The following is a 19920-nucleotide window of genomic DNA, read 5'->3' as shown; positions in this document are numbered from 1 at the left end:
CAGGCTGTTGGCAACGTAAGTTGAATCGCCATTTTTTTAACCTCTAGATCATCCGCTTTATACGAACTCAATTAATACTGTTTATTGGTTTAAATTGCTATCGTCCTAAATTAGCATAAAAACGAGATCTAGCTATCATTAATAACCCGTGAAGAACGTTCGATACAGGATAGGTGCCAGATTCGATTAAATTATTTTTAATAGACTATACGGTGGATCTGAATATGCAATTGCAAATAGCTACACATAACTTTTCAATTATAAGCGCACCTTCGGAAGTCCCAATATAGGGAACGCAGCCACGATGCAGAAATGTATTATGTTAGATAAAATTTAAGAATCTAAAACATTGTAGAAGAATGAATGACAAAAGTACGAATACAGTATGTTAATACCTCCGAAATCAGCATAATTAACTGATTCTTGTCCTTTGAAACGGAGGTTGACCGTCTTTCCTTGCATTTGGAATAAAATCGTGAGAGTTATTTTACCATATAGGTCAACATCCCATTGCTGATATAACGGGGAATCTAAGATCTAAAAGAAAATTGAAAGGCATCGGTTAATACATACCAGAAGCTTAAATCCGCACCAGGAGCAGAGATAAATAAGAAATAAATAGAGAAGCTTAATAAATTTTCTATTCAAGCTCCCCCCAAGCTTCACCTCATTTTTGCTATTTATTAAATCACTACTTCCGAGCATTCGCGGACAACCTCGAATGCTGCAGAAATTCCGGAACAGTTTAATTAGCAAAACGGTAAATTTAGAGAATATTATTATTAATATCATTATTCCAATAGAAAAAATTTTCCAAACCTTGTTAATATCTTCCACATGAGCAATGATAGTTCCATCAAATTGCATTCTTAAATCAGCGGCGAAAGTTGTATTCTTGAAATGTTTTTCAAGCGACGTTACCGCTGCAAACGTACCGTCTGACGAAGATTTAACGTTGAAGAATTTGTCACCGTCCCAAAAGCCATTCTTTTTTGGCCTTTCTATTGAATTGTTCTTGGAAATCTGAAGGGAAAAAAATTCAAAACTCCACCCGAACTTTTCAATCTGCGTCAAAAAAGATATGTTTTTAATAACGTCGTTTTCCAAAGAAGAACGCAAGAGAACATTCGACGGCAATTTTCCGTCCAGTTCCACAGCCAAAGCGATCAGCCTAGATTTGAAAATATCAGTATTGTTCTCCACGGTTATATTCAAATTGTTTGTGGAAAGCATGGAATAAAACGATTCGTCGACTACCGGTAGACCTTTCCCGATGCTTGCCGTGCGCATATTTTTTCCATTTAGGAAGTACGTCTTCTTTTCCGAGGAGTACATCGTTTTAACCGAATTTGCCTCACTCAACGTAACTTTTATCCACGATGGCAAGCTATTCTTTATGGCATCAATGAAAGATTTAGCCAGAACACGTGATCTTAAGAGTGACCCTATACTATAAGGAACGACGTCATTGTCGACACAGGTGGTCGCATCAGAAATTATGCTTGTGTTAGGTAGATTTAGACCAACTAGGGATAAAGGTAGTTTGCTAGAGTCACTGACATCAATACCGACTATGCCTTCGGTCACTGACAATGGTCCAAAAGAAACGAAAGAAGATGTTGAAGAAACCACAATGGGAAGTTTTGATCCATGAACGACTCCGATTTGCTTTTTGTGGCAACCAGCTGGAAAAGGAAATATGTTGTTTCCCATTTGAAAAGTATCGGTTGAATTTTTAGGTGAGCTCACAAATAGAGTATCTTCTTCAGGCAGAGAATATTCTCCCGCGCTTGGACCAGATAGCGAATACTTTATGAAATAAAGCCCTTCTTTTTTAGCTTTAACCGTTATAGACTGATTCAATGAACTATTGCGATGAAAAATAAGCACAGATGGAGTGAATTCAAGATTACGATTAATCAGATGTAGTATGACCTGGTCGGTTGGTTGTGATGCAATGATCGTTATCAGTGGCGACAGAACATCGGGGAATATGATGGGGTACTCAAAAATTGTAAAATAAGCGACTTCACAGTTATTGCCTATGTATCCAGTGCTGGAACAGTCACACTTATAGGAGTCCCCATTGACTATGGAACATTTTCCTTCATGAAAGCAGGGGTTGGGTCGACAAACTTTAATCTCTGAAAAATAAATATAGATTAAATTAATATGATTTGTTTGCGATTTAATGAAATCGTCCACGTAGGACGCTTGTAATTTGCAAAAGCTTAATAAGGACAGTTAGCCTTATTTGTACCGTGTTTTATATATTTCAAATATATCGGGGGGGGGGGGGCGCTGATACTTATATCTTGACAATTTTACGAGGTTTTAAATCAGTGGCGTAGCCAGCTTCGATAATTGGGGGGGCCATATTCATATATTCATGTTAACAGACTGTAAAGACAATTGATTTGAAAAAAAATTAAACCTGCGTATCACGAATATATGAATATAAGCCCCCCCAATTATCGTTCTGGCTACGCCACTGTTTAAAATAAAACCATGTTTTATGCAAAATAAATTTATGCACTGCTCTATAACAAAGTTTTTATTCGGGGATTTTTACGCATTTGCGTACATTGTTTTAGTTGCAACAATTTCTTTAAAATTTCTGATTTTATCAGGCGCTTAAATTTTGTAAAACAACTCGCCGCCATTTTAAAAAATCCGCTGTATTGCGTAATAATTCGAGGTCTTTCAACCAATCAGTGGCTAGAATTTTAAATAACGTGTAAATGGTCGAAATGTGTTTGCATTCCTCAAAGGAAGCAGGGGAGAGACTAGAACGCTAAACGAAAATACCAACGAATGGAGAGGACTGCTTTTTGGCAAAGAAATATAATGCTTGTGTTAACTTGATCAAAACTTTAAGCATTATTCGTACTATTAATCCCTAATGGTCCTCGTCGTTGCATGAATATCTATAGTCATATATCTATAGTCTCATGATTAGTATTTGAAATTAACCTTCACAGGAAACATTGGTTGGTTGCCAAAGTCCATTAGCATCACAGGTAATTACGTCAGTGTTAATGCGATACCCATCATTGCAGCCAAGCGAGCATTTTGAGCCATAATGAGTGGAACACGGGGAGTACACGAAGCCATTGGACGGTCTTTTGGCATTTACGCAATGAATTACTGAAATTAAAAACTTTAAAAAATTAACAAATTTTATAATTATGCTACAACTTCGAAAGTAATCCCTGAGCCTGGGAATGCAAATTAAATGAACAATTGAAGTTGTCCGCCATCATCTTATGGAGGTTGGGCGTTTCTGTAACTTATACGGGCATGCATGTGTTCAATAAGAGTTTAATCTCGTAAGTAGCAAACGTTGCAAACGTGCGATTGGCTAAATTAAGGTTTTGGTCCACGCGGCATAGCTTCTATTTTAATTAAAATTTTTAGAAATTATATTTTTAATCTCAAATCATCTTGAAAGTATATAGAAATTTGTCTCCGAAAATTGATTGAAAAGGAATGTAAAAGGTGTTTCGGAGTTGTTATTGTTTCCGTTATTTCAAAGTAAGTTTAATAAAGGTGAATCTGGTTGAAAAAGCAGTTGAAATTTCGCTAAAAATAGTATTTAAAACTATTCGCAGCACATTTACAGTTGAATTTGATAACTCGAGAACATTTCACTGTTGAAAATATATGTTAAGTGCTTCAGGCGAAGGGATATTGCATTTTTAGTAATGAAAAACTGATAATAAGTAAGGTACATCGTTTTGTAGTCATAGCAGTAAAGCCAGCTAATATGTGCATCAAAAAGCAGTGACAAATAGAACGTGAAAATATATATGCATAAGATCGGATTTGTTAGCGAATTGCATAACACGCGTAATAGGGTATTTTAAATAATATGCATAATCATTCATTATTGTTCAAAGGTATTCAACTTTAAAATATATTTTCATTTTATATGTAAGATGTTGTGCAGGAAGTGTTATATCAACAACCGTTGGATATATAGCCTCGCCATTTGAGAATAAAACGGAACCATTGCCACCGCGCTGCAGTTATTGTACCGATATATTTTGCATATACGAGGACATGGGTTCGAAATTCTGCTAAAGTTAGTTGTCAATTTCTTGCCGCGGCAACTAGGAAGAATAACGTTTTAAACCAATCAGCAAATTTGTTTACCTTTTCAATAATCCGATCAGAAAGCATAAATATTGTCTATTTCGGTAAAAAGTACAGTACATTATTCCATAGCTACAGTATGAAAAAGTCAAGCGGGATTCTGTTTAGCTCGTGAGATCCGATCTATTACGCCTTGTCGTAAACTCGCCTCTAAAATCTAACAACACTCACAAAAATCTCCTTGCCCACTACAAAATCTCAAAATTCTCTCTCTCTACCGAAAATGTAACCACATGCTTTTTTTACACTTCCGGTTTCTCTATATAGGCATGCACGTGAATAATAATATAATAAATAACATATAAAGTCAATCCCCAACACCCTCCCCCATTCATCAGTCCATCGAGATAAATGTAGTTCTCCATTAAACCCAAAGATTGATCGTGGATGTAACTATAATAAACGTCAGTTTTCTGGAATAGTTCTGATTGCATGTTCACAGTTCAGTATCTACGGAATGTTCACTTTAAATTACGTCGATTGTTCATCCGCTGCGATATCCTGAACTCGAAATTTTGCCGCAACTGCAGCACCTCTTTTCGGTCTGAATGTCTCTGCTTCTGCATTGAGTATTGCTGGAACTGGTTCCTTCTTGTCTACCGAGAGCTCAAGCGGGTAGAGATGTTGCACAGCACGCTCCATTTGCGACTTTTCTGTCCGTACTTTGTCTCCACTGATTTTACCATCTTTTGGTACTGGTACTGCTCCCCGATGTCCTGGATGTGCCTTTCCCGAAGACTTCGCAAATATTCCTGTGTCCACCCTCTCTAAATCACGTCTTTACATTTCAACAAGTGTTTTGCGCGTTTCCGAAGGTCACCGTCCTCAATGGTATGTGGCTGCAATTCAGGTAGAATATTACTATTCAAAAACAACTTTGAATTTGGTGTTAACACAGGAAACTGAACATCATTTTCTACGTAAGGGAGCGGGCGGTTATTTAATGTCACCTCGACATCAGGCAAGACCTCCTGCAACTCTTTCCATCGTAGATAACCATCCCCGATACTCAATGCTGCGTGCTTTTACGAACCCAATCATCCTTTTGAATTCACCTCCCCACCGTGGGGTGCGACTCAGGTTAAACTGCCATCTTATCATCTGATCGATACGTAATTTTGTAATTTTTCATCCTTCGCCACGGCTCTGATCCATTTTGCTGCGCCGATAAACGTTTTCTCATTGTCAGAGTAAATTCGTTTTGGTCTCCCTCTTCGTGCATTGTTTTAGGCCGTCGAGAAAATCCGTCGTTTCTAACATGGGCAAAAGTTCCATATAAACTCCTCTCTTCAAACTACAGGAATAGAACAGTATATTTGCTTCCCTTCCTGTCCTTTGGATACTCGGTATTGTAAAGGACCGCCGTAGTCCACTCCAATTAGCCTTTCTCACGATGACGAATATGCCGCCATTTTTGGGGTACTCTTTAGCAAAACCATGAGCGTATGACTTCGTAACGGCTTTCTGCTGTTGGCTCCGTCACTATGTTTTCTGGCCAAAGTTCTGTGTTAGGCAGCCAGTCAGGACCCTTCCACCATAAGGTTGCCATTTCTACTTGGCCTCCTCTACTTGCAAGGTCAGCAGGGTTTGATGCTGAAAGAACGTGTCGCCACATGCACAGCTCCTTGGTGTTCGTTAATCTTGTTAATTCTGTTTTCCATGAATTGCTTGTATTCCCCGCTTCCTGTAATCCAATGTAAAGCTACCTGACCAACATTGAACATTCATCACTGGAAAACTGATCAACGCTGCTTTCACGTTTGAAGGCAAATTGGCAGCCATGTGCGCCGCTACCATTCGATAATCTTGATCTCGCCGCGACCAAGCCCTGGTCGGTTCCCGATTCTTGTTCAAATACCGCATAAACACACGCAACAACCCTGTTACCGCTTGCATCTTCGAATGAGTGCAGTTGAATGGATTTCATTGGCTCTTGATAAACTACCAGAGATCGTGGAGTTTCCACTTGTACTGGAAGTGCACTGTTCCACTTATTCCACAACCTTATCTGAGAGTAGTGCTTGGTGTCGCGTGCTGCACGGTAGATAAGTTCACCTGAGAGTGTTAAAGAAGACACGAAACCCGACGGGTCATATATCTTTGTCGACTTTGCCAGGATGCCTCGTTTAGTCAACACTATAATGTAGTGGGCATTGTAACCGCCAATGTCTCTCGTTCCTTTTTCCACGCCTGTCCGAGAATGCTACTGTTACTAATCTTAGCATGCTACTGTCTCTGGGTCCCTAATTGCTGTTTCGAGTAGGTATAGGATCACCATCTTGAACGTGGGTCCAATTTTCGCTCATTCGAGTGCCATTTGTGAATTTGCTTTCTCTTTTACTTCTGTCGTCTTTGAGACGGTGGTTGACCCTGATATCAGATCGTCCAGGTACAACTTCTCACGAAGTTTTTCTACTACTTTAGGCTCCATTTCTTCCCAGCTACTCAGGTGTATATCGATAACTCCCCTCACCAAGAAAGGAGATGACACCAGCCCGAAATGAGCCCTGGTAAATCACAATGTCTTTAGTTCTCCTTGCGGGTCTTTACGTCAGTGGAAGCGAAGCGCGTCTCGGTCGTTTTCACGAGTACGTACGTGCAAAAAGGCCTTTTGCAAGTCGCCCGTTAAAGCCACTGGATGAAAGCGCCCCCTAACCAACACATCCCACAACTTATTTTGCAGCGGGGGACGGAATTTGGACACTCATTCAGCGATGGAATACCGTTACGTGCTTTTGCAGGAGCGTCATATACAATTCGGATTTTTGTAGATTCTGCATCAGGTTGAATAACTGCTTTGTGGGAGGTGTGGTATTCTCTTCATATACTTAGCTGTTATGCGTTTTCGATTATCTCCTCTGATTTTTGTTCCTCGATTATCTTCCCGTATTTGCTTGTTAAACCCTGGCGCTCAAGTCTGTTCGTTAAACTTGTTAATTGTCGCAAACTGTAAGATTCATTGTTGAGCAATGGAGGGTGGTTGCCACGCCATGGGAGGCCTGTCCCCTACCAACCACTTTGCATGGTCCCGGGTGAGTTGTTCCTTGAACTCATCAAACACATTGTACTGGTCATTAGTAGGTGTATCCTTTAAGCCAAGATATCTAGACAACACAGCTCTTCGTAATCGGCTTGGGATGTCTGAGTCAAAAGCATGTTGGTTATGTTGCAAGATTCCTTCCCGGAAGACATAATAGTCCATCCAAACCGTGACAAATCTGCTACTGGTTGGCCTGGTTGGCCAACCTTGGGGGGCAGATCAGTTTCGAACTTCACATAGTCGCTCGCTCCCAGAATGATGTGAACCAGCAGTCGCTCTTTCTCGTCAATGTCCTCCATGACGACTCCTTTTAAGTGTGGGTTTTGCTCAATCATGTGCTGATATCTCGGATTGTCTATGAATAAGAGTTCCCCCTTGTTCACATTGGTCACTTCTACTGACAGAAATTTTACTTGATATCAAAGGTCGACAATTCGACTTCCCTCGCTGTCACACTGAGCATCATGTTGATTTTCCGGGTATCTTTCTTCGACATCCTCGTTAAAATACGATCCAAAAGTGCAGCAGATGCATAGAAACTGCCTGCGCCTGTGTCAAGTAAGATTCTACACTTAACACCTTCAACTTCGACTATCACGACCGGGTGCGTCACTCGTGTGTTCGCGTCATTGCCCAGCCTCGTCCCCAGGCTCCATTACGTGCGCGTGGGGAATGTCGCGCGCAGGGATTTTAACACGAAATGGAGCCTGGCAGAAAATGCAAGCCATTCTACAGAAATCGAAGAGAAGTGTATTTTGTTACATTTTGTTACATCTTAATTTTTGACACAGTCTTCTCTCCCACACAAAACCTTTCCTCCAATAAACGCATCGAATATTGGTCTTCGCATTGTGTCCAGCAAAGAACGCTCACTACTGATCTGTCAACTTAAGAAATACTTGCTCATTTCTTTGCTTGGCCGCCATCTTGAATGCATTTTCTGCCAGGCGCTCCGCCCGCGAGAGCTTCCCCACTGACCCACGCGTGTTCCCCCGCCGCGCCGGGGACGAGGCTGGTCATTGCCTGCAACCAACAATTGTTCTTCTAATTGTTCACAAAAGGAGATATAATGTTTCTTTGGCATTTGAGTTTGCTTTTACAATTGGCAGCACGATATTGCCTTCCTGTACAATTGAAGCATACTCTAAAACCCGGTATTCTAAAAGCTCACTCACACTTGAGTGCGATTCCAGTGAGATGCACTCAAGTGGATCTGAAGTGTGAGTGAGAATTGAGTATGAGTGTGAATGGCTACTCAACGAGGCCGCACTCACCCTTGAAAATATTAGGCAGATTTGTTCTCACTTGCTGGAGTTAAGGTTTCATGTTGAGTAGTAATTAAAGATGGAAGGTGTATAAACTATTTAAAATGTAGTTAATAAAAAGTTTCTTATATGGCATAAGGCATGTTTTGCACTTGAAGACGTCTGGAGACGTCTTATTGATAAGACGCTCTGGAGACGTCTTATTAATCTCAAAAGCAACTAAATTTTCTCTTGAGCATTTATTTGTGCCTCCCCCACTAAGAATTTCTCTCTTTTTCATCTCGTAATGGATCGCCGGCAGTGGCGCCGCTAGCTTGATAAGTGGGGGGGACTTATTCATATATTCGTGTTTAACATTATTCATTTCTTTTCAAATTTATTGTTTTAACGGTCTTTGAACATGAATATATGAATATGTCCACCCCACTTATCGATGCTGGCGACGCCACTGATCGCCGGTAACACCGGTCCATTACGGGAAAGTAATGACCGCTGAAAACAAATTCTTCTCAGCCAATCACTGAGCCTCATTTCACCGAAATTTACGCTTGCCGTATAATAATTAACAATACACCACTAAAACGTACTTTTACATTTGGTATCATTTCCCGTCCATTGTTTATTTGAGCCGCATGTTCTGTCCACGGAGCCAATTAAATTGTAGCCATGCAGACAGCCAAAGTTACATCTATCATCCGTCCTGTAACCAGTACAGTTCTTTATTCCATTTACAGGTTTGTGTAACGGAAAACATGGTCGACCTGTCCATAAGATGGTTAAAAGAAATTAAGAGAGAAGAGACGAGCCATAAGAGGAACCATGCATAGTATAGACGAGGGATCCTCTTAAAAAATCACTGTTACTATAATTTAATTTAATTTAAAGTACTGTAGTAGCCTAAATGTACTTTTTCACCTGTGAACCTGTTTTTTTTCTTAAATATAAAAAAGTTATTGCATCTAGTTTTTGTAACTTCACTATATTCCGTCAGTAGGAATAAATCACACTATCCCGATTTACAATAAAGATGACGTAAAGTCCGTTCTGCGCATATATTCTGCGCATAACAATGTTTGTTTACGTTGGTTATATAATCTTTTCATGACGTATGCGTACGATTGTGTCGTTTTAATTTTCATATTTTCTTCTCGCTCGACCGGCTGTGATCTGTGATGAATATGCTTATTTTATATTATATTTTGAGGAAAATATTATTATATTTTGAAGAAAATATAAAGCGAAGCTTTATAAAGCGAAGCTTGTAGTAAATAAACCGGTTGTAGGACAAGCGAGAAGGTAGCGTCTGTAGCGACGACAAATAGCCTCGCCATCTCGCGTCCTCATTCAACAAATAAATTCTTGGAGCATTCCTTTCAGCATAATATTGCTTTTCTCTAGCAGCCTTATCTTCGTCACTCGCAATTCGAGCCTCTTCGCTTTGCGACATAAAATAAAATAATTGTGCTCCCCGAACGAGGGTACCTAAATATCGAGGCAGGATTCAAGTCAGGACTCAAGTCAGGACTCGAGCCAGGACTCGAGCCAGGACTCGAACTGTCCGTTTGTAATACAACGCTAATATCGCATATCATTAACATTCTAAAAGTTGCTCCCCCACTGATGGAATGTGTTGCTGCGCGGAATATATACGCAGAACGGACTTTACCTCATCTTTAAACCTGAACTCGAACTCGAACTTTCGCTTCCAACAGTTCCTACTTTCATGCTGAATTTCTCTATTGAAGAATTTAAATTATAAAGTTATACCTATACAACTTTTTCCATCAAGACGTAGATCAAACCCTTCCCTGCAGGAACACTTGTAGCTCCCTGGAGTGTTTGAACATATGTGGTGACAGTAATCCACTTGTTTTGAACACTCGTCGATATCTGCCGTTAAATGTAAGCTCGAATTAGAACAGTGAAGTTGAATATAAGAATAAGAAAACAACTATTCCAGGGGACTGTTAGCTCTAATTCCTTCAAACCTTTAATTTCATTGCTTTAACGGATGTTCATGTTTACAGGGGTTGAAAAAATCACTATCCAGCTTTCGTACAAGTTCGTGACATGATGTATTCAGCTAATTTTTTTGGCATAGTGATAAGGTGAATGATTCGATAAAGCAGTACTTTTTATATTGAAATATATGCAGAGATACTTTACCAATACAAGACGTTTGATCCGTGCCGAGGAAGTAGCCTTTTTTACATGAACAATTGAAGCCACCAATTGTGTTCGTACAATCTTGAGCACACCCGGATATATTCTCCAAACATTCATTTATCTCTGTAGAGAGAAAGAAATACTCATAAATTCCTCGACGATCTATGTAAAACTTAATTAGCTACAGCATATTGCTGTATTATTACTGGAGTTTGAAAAATCACCTAGGTTTAGTCTTGTTTTCGTTTGTTTTTTACTCCGGCGTGAGCAACGGGTTGATTGGGGTAAGAATATATTTAATACATGTAGATTCGCGTTGTCACGTCGCAGTTTGCACAGGATTGAAGATTTAATATACGCTTCAATATTACGCTTCAATAGCTATAACACAGGGAAAGGACGACAAAGGTATTATACAGGGAATTTAAGAAGGGGCAATCTTTGAGAAAGTACCATGAAGTAATTCGCATCGTGTGCGCGAGGTTAGCGAAATCTTTCCTGAAAATCTAAGTACTATAATGCTGAGGCAGCTAAAATAATAATTGTTTTAGATGTACTTAAGATGCTACGACACTTTATTCGCAAAACACTGTGTTTCGGATGGCGTATTTCTTATAAAGAAAACGAGTGGAATTCGATCTGGAACATTCGCTAATAGTCTAATAGCTTGCGAGGTGAAAACGTGATGAAACTTGCCAAAAAAACGGGGCATTTTTGTAGATCATCAGGGTCAAAATAAAACTGGTAATAATACACTTTTTCAATAATGAGAGCTATAATATATAATACCGTCACATGTCTTCGCATCTTCAGTATTCAATCTATATCCTCGTAAACAGGAACACGTGTAACCTCCAGGCAAGTTTATACAGTGTTGCTCACATCCGTGCACATTACCCTCGCATTCATCATGATCTATAACAAGGATGGAAAAAGTGACATTGGGAATTTAGGGAAATAGATTCTAGAAATTCTAGGCTAACATCTCTATACACATATAAATAATTAGCATATCGAGGCAGCAATTCATATAATATACAAACAATTAATATATATTATACATATAATTATGTTATCTACCGGCTGCAAGGTCCGGATAAAAAATATATTTTCTCGTGGTTTCAAAAACGACCCGAGGCCGTAGACCAAACCGGGACGTTTTTGAGATTGAGGAGAAATATTTTTCTATCGGGACCGAACAAGAATGTAAATAACGTATTTATTTTTTTACAAAAAGTATTTCTTCGGCGTTTGGTCGTATTATCATTGAGCGCGCAGTCAGGCTAAGCAATAGCGACAAAAACATAAACAATCAAAACCTCATTTAAATTAAAATGAATTTTGATAAATTAAACGAACGAGGTTTTGATTGTTCATGAGTCTGATTCCACAGTTATCAATATTAATTTTACTGTTTTGGTCGGTCCGGATAGAAAAATATTTCTCTTGGGTCTTAAAAGCCGCGTTTACACTACAGGCCTGGACTTGGCCGGACCAGGTCTGGACCAGGTCTAGGACAAGCCTATAGGTATAATATGTTCCACGTTCACACCACTGACCTATATTAGAGTACCTACCATACCGGACAGCCAAAGTAATTGTAATACAAAATACTTGTAAAAAAGTGGTAATACTATATGTATCCTATACACGTCATACTATTAAGTTCAAAATTTGTCAGCATTAGGTAAAGCCTGTTCACATTACCAAAATCTTGCCCCAGGTCAGGTCCATGCAGGCCTGGTCCAGGCCCCCTTGTGCTTTTGGCCTGGATTTTGTGGCCTAGAACAGGTCCAGGCCTGCATGGTCTTGGCCGAGTAAACAATGTTCACATCTAGGCATAGGCCTGGGCCAGGCCAGGTCAAAGCACGCAGTGTAAACGCCGCTAAAAACGTCCCTCGGCCTGCGGCCTCAGGTAGTTTTCGATACCTTAAGAAAATATTCTTCTATCCGAACCTCGCAGCCGATAAATAACATTATATGTATGTTTTGTCGCGTTGCCCGCACGGTTGAGTCGTTGACTTTAAGAGTCAGTGGATATAACACCATATATACCATATAACGAAATTTAGGTCCGTACACTTGTAGAGAATTAGACGGGAATAAGCGAAGGCGGTAACTCAGCTTGTAATTTATTACCGGAACAATTCTTTCCATTTGATGTAAGGTTATATCCGCTGTTACAGCTGCACCTATATCCACCAACAAAATTGTTACACTTCATCTGGCAGTCGTGCACATAACCACTGCTTGGATTGCATTCGTCGATATCTGTAAAAATTTAATATAAATTTAGTTTCGCTCAGGTGTATCACTAATGACCATTAAAGTGCCTATATCACTTGTGGGATCTTTACGGATTTGAATAGAGCTTAAAAAATTAGTTTATAAGTTCTACAACCCTTTTTCATATAATTAAACAGTTCCGGAAATATTTACATCTAAACATGACGATTTGCCTAAATTTCCGTCGTGCTCGGGGGCCTGGGACTCAGGAACCGAGTTCTTGTCAAACATAATATAATCAATTGTAATTTTACTTCGATCTTCCAATAACGTAAAATATTTTGAGAAAAACTCGCCCAGTTGCTACAAATATACACAACGCACCGTTCCCGCATTTTTTTCTTGAAAAGCGCAAACTATATCGCCAGTGAAACTCTTCATGTTTACATTATAAAAGACGGCGTGTTTGCAAATCATTCGTGAGTCCCAGTCCCCCCCAACCGACGTATTTTCGAAACTATTTAATTATATCAAAAAAGGTTGTAGAACTTATAAACAAATATTTAAAGATTATTCAAATCCGTAAAGATCCCACAAGTGATATAGGCACTTTAACTTGTTTCAATAATGCGCCATGAATGTTTCTTTACTTAGCGACATTACTTCACTCTGTTTCTTAATTTTCTCAGTGTCATTCCCTTCGATAATGTCGATTTATAATATTTGAAAGCCCAATGAATTTCAGACCCAGCTTTTATTAGTAAAATAATAGATTGAATGTATTCGCGTAATTTAGTTCAAATATCCGCAGCCAAATTTCCAGATATTCATTTTCGATTTTTAAATGTAAAACTTAAAAATTAAAGTAAATTGCATTTATCGCTTCCAAAACTTTCCTTCGTCGAAGTAAGATAAGCTTTAGCACTTCAAGTTAAATCACTCATGTTAAAAATTTTGTTTGCTCGTTGAAATGTCGTATATATTATTAAATTTTGGTCTATGCGTGTTTTCCCACCTAAACATGAATTACTTGTCGGTAAAATGCCAAATCCGTTCACACAGGGACAACTGTAATTTCCAGGAACGTTGACGCATCTGGAGTTCGCTCCACAGGAATAGTTGCCGGCAATACACTCATCGATATCTGAAATATAGCAATTATTTTTTATACTATTTATATGTCAGATCCAAACTCTCTAGTCTCTCCAGAGCAATGCTGCATTGGGGATATATAGTTGTTTCCAAGTCCGGCTAATAAGATTTATAAAAAACATACTTTGTTACGTTGTTTAATAAAACAACAGAATCGAAAGCCTAGGCAGCAGATATATAAAAATTCTAAGTAACTGCATGCCATATTTAGATCTAAAACACACAAAGGTGTATTTTGCGAGAGGCAGTGGAAAATAGGTGTTTTATGAACAAAGCCATTGCAAAACAGTGATAATAGTAAACAATAATCGTCGTTTTCCATACTGTTTATCATCAATGTATTATTATAAAAATAACACTGTAACTTTTGTAGCGCTGACAAATTAATCGCGCAAACAAAATAACTTAATGCAAAAATTAGGCATACATACACAGTCATGGATAAAAAATGAAAAATTCGTAGAAAGTGCTTCAACTTTTCCTTTAATATTAGCTGCACTAAAACGCATTTTTTGTCAGAGGTGACGAGAAACATTATTGTCTTGTATTTTTATATTTTGCGCTTGTTGAAATGCAAGGCTTTTTGGTCTTCATGGACTCTAGTGGGAATTACTTTTCTAGCATGCATTATTTATATAGCGATATATACCGTGATAAAAACGTCTTATTAACCTCGCTTACTCGGTCTTAACCGAGAAATATCGAATCGAGGTCTTTTGAAGGCATGCATTTGCACTTAAAACAAACAAGAAATACACGAATTCGTATTAGTGTTTTAGTACGCATTTGAGAAAAACAAAAATGAAACATTGCATTATTTAGTTTACGTAAAAACGTCTGGAGACATCTTATTAATTTTAATAGCAATTAAATTTCCTTTTCAGCATTTATTTGTGCCGTTTTCTTCCAGAATTTCTCTATTTTTCATCTCGAAATGTATCGCAGGTAACGTCAGTTCATTACAAGAAAGCGCAGGTCGATTAGACGAAAGTCATAGACTGCTGAAAATTCTTCTCAGTCAGCCACTGCATGGGCTCCATTTTACACATGGCATGCTTTGGATGCCTGCGATCTCTTCTAAGCTCAAAATTAGCGCTTACAATTTTGACTTTTAAAATTTAGCTCTTATTATATACAATTATTATTACACCAATTACTATTAGATCAATACAACCAGAAATATTTACATTACAATCAGAAATTCACCATTTACCATTAATATAATTAGAAAGGCAATTATTGAAATTTATGGCCCCTAATTGGTCGGCCGACCTTGGATAATTACAAAATCATCAATTGGAATTTTCAAAATGGGGGAGTTCTTTTTGTCAGTGACAGATGAAAAAAGCTTGGATTCTAACGAAAATGCTTTACTTAAAAAGACGAAAGAAGCGTGAAAAAGGCCTAAAATTATTTCGAGGTGAAAGATCGGAGGCTGAACGGTGGCCAACTTTATTTCGTCTAAAACATCGTAGAGATATTTGTTTACGTTTCTGAAAATATATTTTCTATAAAATATGGTGTTTTCAAATAATCACTTTGCTATACTAAAACAACTATTCACCTCAGATCGGTAAATATCGCTTTATAAAAACATTTCCCACCTTCGCAGTTTCGCAAATCTTCTTTCAAGTAATAGCCCGAAGCACAATTGCAGGTGTAGTTACCCTGCGTGTTTCTACATCCAGGCTTGTATCCACATTGATTCTGACTTGTCGCACATTCATTGATATCTAAAGTATTCAGTTAAATTTGTTTCACTAACATCGCGCGCATGAAAAACACCGGATTTAAGGTCGACACAGACCGGACGCGAAGCGGCAACGCGACGCGAATTTTCAGTTTTCAGAAGCATATAAATTAAATTCTGGGATCAAAATTTGGAATCTATGGACGCTAGAGCAATTAAAATGTATTATTTTTATGTAATCTACAAGAAAATTTTGATAAGTTAAAATTTATTTGCTTTTGAAAAATATAAAACGCTGAAAATTCGCGCCGCGTTGCCAATTCGCGTCCTGTCTGTGTGGGCCTTTACACTGTAATAACTACCTATTTCTTCCCATCATCTTGCTAAACAAAATAAATGGCAACTTTGATGACGGGCGTTTTACTTTGGACGTTACAAACGCCCGACGAGGAATATTTGATGCGATTAAAAAATAAATATTATGACTTAAACTGTTGAGAATGAATTTTTCACGGATAACCTGAAGATATAGCGGCTTATAGATACATGTAGCTCCCGCAATTTCAAGTCATCACACTATCCCAGTGTGCAGTGTCAAATTAATCTAAATTCCACACTTATAATAGATAACTACACTGTAATAAAGGAATGAAAAATCATAGAAAATGCTTACCGCTATTACACAGAGATCCTGTCCAACCAATTGCACAGCGACAAGAGTTAGGAGCGATACATTTGCCACCATTCTTACAACCACCTGTGCACACGGCTAGTATAATAAGTAGACCATGAATCGTTATAGGATAGCATACAATTTTGTAATTACCTTGTTTTAAAACTTTAATTCACAATCCTACACAGTTGTCATCGTGCGGCACTGGGCGCAAATCTGCCCTTACGGCCTTAGATTTTGCTAATGCTATAAGGAATAGTGACACTTTAATTAGACTTACGTGTTAAACACTCTTTGCCTTTAGGTAGCCATCCAGGTTTGCAAGAATAAATTGGACTTCTTTTTAGAACCCTTTTATACACATTTTTCCACGTTTGGTAATAGACAGTTCTTTCACAACCACATAAAGAAACAAATTATTTTCATGCCGCATTCGATAAATATCACAACATTATTAATTTTATTATATTTTGGTATTCCCATTTGTTCAGAGCGCGCGCACATTTCTTTTTCCGTTTCCTGAGGGGGACAAAAATATCATTAATTGCTGGCTGGGCGTAATCCCCGTGCCGGAGCGGAGCACCGTGCGAGCTAGGGTATACTAATTCCGCCGGAATTGATTTTTACACCCAGGTATTTTGACCGAACATATTTTGTCCAATTTGTATGTTATGGACGGTAGATGTTGCATGGTTTTGTTAGTTATACGCATGCGCATATTTTGTAAACTTTATAAATCGCGAATTAAAATGTAAAAAAAGTATATATAAACACTAAAAAAAGTTTTTCAAAGCTAGCATTGAAAGAGGAACGATTCATCATTTATAAGTTTGAAGTGTTTAAACAAGTAGGTGTCTATTTTGTTTATTCTTTTAGTTTATTAGTTTATTTGTGTATGAGTTTTTTTTTTGTTAAGACATAACCGACTAGTAACGGCTATTACACCATCGCTTTAACTTCAAAAAGAATGTCTCAAAGTGTAATTTTGAATTTTGATACAACAAATATCACTTCAAAGCTTTTAGACTCGACTGCTCTATATGCATAAATATTCGAAAAAAAAGCATTTATAGCCCTTGAGAATTTTGTACTACAGTAGTCCCCCGGCGCTAACTCGAACTCGCTTAACTCGAACTCCTCGCTAACTCGAACTAAATCCAATTGCCCTTGAATTTGACAGTGTTTTTTATAGTAATTTACTTCGCTTAACTCGAACTCGCTTAACTCGAACTCCTCGCTAATTCGAACAAATTTTGTTTTCCCTTGGTCAAATATATCCGGTTAACTCGAACTTTGGTTTCGAATCATAGATCAGCAATTTTAAAATGTGAGAAGATATCATTTTGACAACAGGAAACTATCCAAATAACAACTAAACTATCCATGCAAGTTAATCGATGTATAAATGTATTGGTGTATAATTGATTTTAAATTTCAAAAGGTTTTCGGTAGTGCCATGCACGGTCGTTATTTATCTAGCTTTTTTAGTTCCTTCTGTATTCTTTCGATCTTTTTAATTTTAAAACGTCGTCCACTCTCGGTGACCATTCATATTGGTAGGCATGGTATCTCTTGAAGAATGATTCGATTGGATTTTATACCTTACTGTATTACGTATAATAAACGTAATCTAACACCAACTCCGGTTAACTCGAACCCCCAGTAACTCGAACATTTTTTCTTCCCCCTTGGGAGTTCGAGTTAGCGAGGGACTACTGTATCTTGATGTTTGAATTTTAATTTTTAACCGTTAGATGAGTTCTTAGAGTCTGGCTGTTTAACGCAGCGGGAAAAAGGGTGTTGTTTATTTAATTTTTTTTTAGTTTTATGACTATGCAATACAATACTGTATACTGTCCAGAAATAAACTAAAAACCGTGTGATCGCGGTTGAACCGAAGTCAGACTGAGGTCAAACCTCGGTGAGACGGTTTCCAGAAATAACCTAACACTGCGGTTGCGGTTATAGGTTGCGGTTAGGTCGCGGTTCGGTTGCGGTTGACTGATAGAAATCGCAGAGGACCGCAAGGGAAAAAAAGTCCCGTAAGCGTAGATGTATCTGCGCATTATTTGTTCTACTCCTGTGCAGTAGGTGACACTTTTAACCATATTGTACATAATCAGTTAAAGTGCTCCTGGCAGAAAAATGAATTTTACATTTTTAGAATCTTTGTTAGCAGTGTATACTCTATTCGAAAACCGAATTGCAATTGCGACTTTAGTTTAGAAGTTAATAACTTCTAGTTATTGCCACTTAAACATAAAATTTGGCAAAAAAAAAACGCGCAAAAGGGATTGGAACAAAATCATTGATGTGACGTCACAATAGGAACCGGTTTGACTCATTCATATTACAAAAATCAGTAGCGTGTATTATTCAGATGTTGTTGTAAAGAAAGGTGGCGGCGCAAAAAATCATGCAAATAAAAATATGCCTAATACATGTATTTTCGGGGGTTGCTCTAACACCTCTAATGCAGAGAAAGGAATTTCCCTTCATTTTATACCGTTTTCTGGCGACGAAAGGCCAGAAGCAAAAAAGAGACGAAAGCAGTGGATTGATTTCGTGCGGTCAAAGCTGTAAATATACACCAATAAATGTACATAGTTATCTAAAATAATATATAATTTGGAGTATCATAACATATAACATTAATAATATAATTATATACACAAATTGTCTGGAGCTATCCTCTTCCTCTACAAATCCTACAAAGTCTTCATTGTCTGTAGGTGGAAAATGACGTCTTATTCGTTCATATGCACATGCCGGTAAGGGATACCTTCTATTTCCCAGATGCCCAAAAACCAACCACACAAAACTTCTGTAGACTGTGCTTCGATAGAACCTACAAATTATAGAGCATGTTTAAACATGTCAGTGTGTGATTGTGCATTTAAATTTCATGTGTATAATGTACTTACTTTTCTTCTGTGCTTGTTTGGCGGTATTGTTCTTTCTTCCTTGTGCGTAATTTGGTTGCCGTTAAACGAAGCGACCTAAGCACACACTGTTAAATCCAGGATGGTCGACAATGCAAGATGGAGGGTTTCCCCTTTCCAGCTTCTGCAAGCTCGCTATTCAGCGCTTCTTCACATGCTCTTCGATTTCTACGCAACACTGACATTCTTTAGCATTGTGAAGGAGTTCAATACGACAGTTGCCACACTTTCACCTGAAATAAAATCTGTACGTATCGTACCCTGCGCGAAATCACACGAACTAAGTCACGCAGAGCAAAGACACGCAAATATAAAAGCGGGGAAATATACCATTTATCTAATTCTTCGATACCATCAAGTCTCCGTTGAAATTCCTTTAAACGCTCGTCATAAGTTTGCTTTTTTTCACGGTAGTTAGCGAGCCACTCTTCGTCAGCCGCCGGTTCATTGGCATACGGACCAAGTTCTGACGTTTCGTCTGTAGTTTGGTCGTCTATATTCGCAGCCGCTTCGCTCTGTCTCTTTATTATATATGGACCGGGAATAGAATTCCAATCTGAGTCGTCGCTTTGATAGCTATTACTTTCCGCATCTGAGCTTGATGAGGACAT

The 19920-nt window shown here is 38.3% G+C and overlaps 1 protein-coding gene across 1 annotated transcript in view; it reads right to left on the bottom strand.

The window, feature by feature from the left end:
• Positions 1 to 19920, bottom strand: part of LOC114524165 — a 21569-nt gene extending 1649 nt beyond the window's left edge. The window contains exons 1-13 of the mRNA XM_028545295.1: positions 19662 to 19920; positions 19150 to 19215; positions 16368 to 16463; positions 15609 to 15737; positions 13868 to 13996; positions 12766 to 12897; positions 11416 to 11541; positions 10627 to 10749; positions 10228 to 10350; positions 9048 to 9221; positions 2974 to 3147; positions 820 to 2144; positions 396 to 537 (exon numbers count right to left, since the gene is read on the bottom strand). Coding sequence (XP_028401096.1) covers positions 396 to 537; positions 820 to 2144; positions 2974 to 3147; positions 9048 to 9221; positions 10228 to 10350; positions 10627 to 10749; positions 11416 to 11541; positions 12766 to 12897; positions 13868 to 13996; positions 15609 to 15737; positions 16368 to 16463; positions 19150 to 19215; positions 19662 to 19920 — 2998 coding nt within the window. The remainder of the gene's footprint in view (positions 1 to 395; positions 538 to 819; positions 2145 to 2973; positions 3148 to 9047; positions 9222 to 10227; positions 10351 to 10626; positions 10750 to 11415; positions 11542 to 12765; positions 12898 to 13867; positions 13997 to 15608; positions 15738 to 16367; positions 16464 to 19149; positions 19216 to 19661) is intronic.

The sequence above is a fragment of the Dendronephthya gigantea genome, unplaced genomic scaffold, assembly GCF_004324835.1.
Source record: "Dendronephthya gigantea isolate DGI-Jeju-01 unplaced genomic scaffold, DenGig_1.0 000030F, whole genome shotgun sequence".
NCBI classification, from domain to species: Eukaryota; Metazoa; Cnidaria; class Anthozoa; order Malacalcyonacea; family Nephtheidae; genus Dendronephthya; species Dendronephthya gigantea.
This window is presented reverse-complemented; position numbering and strand designations above follow the sequence as displayed.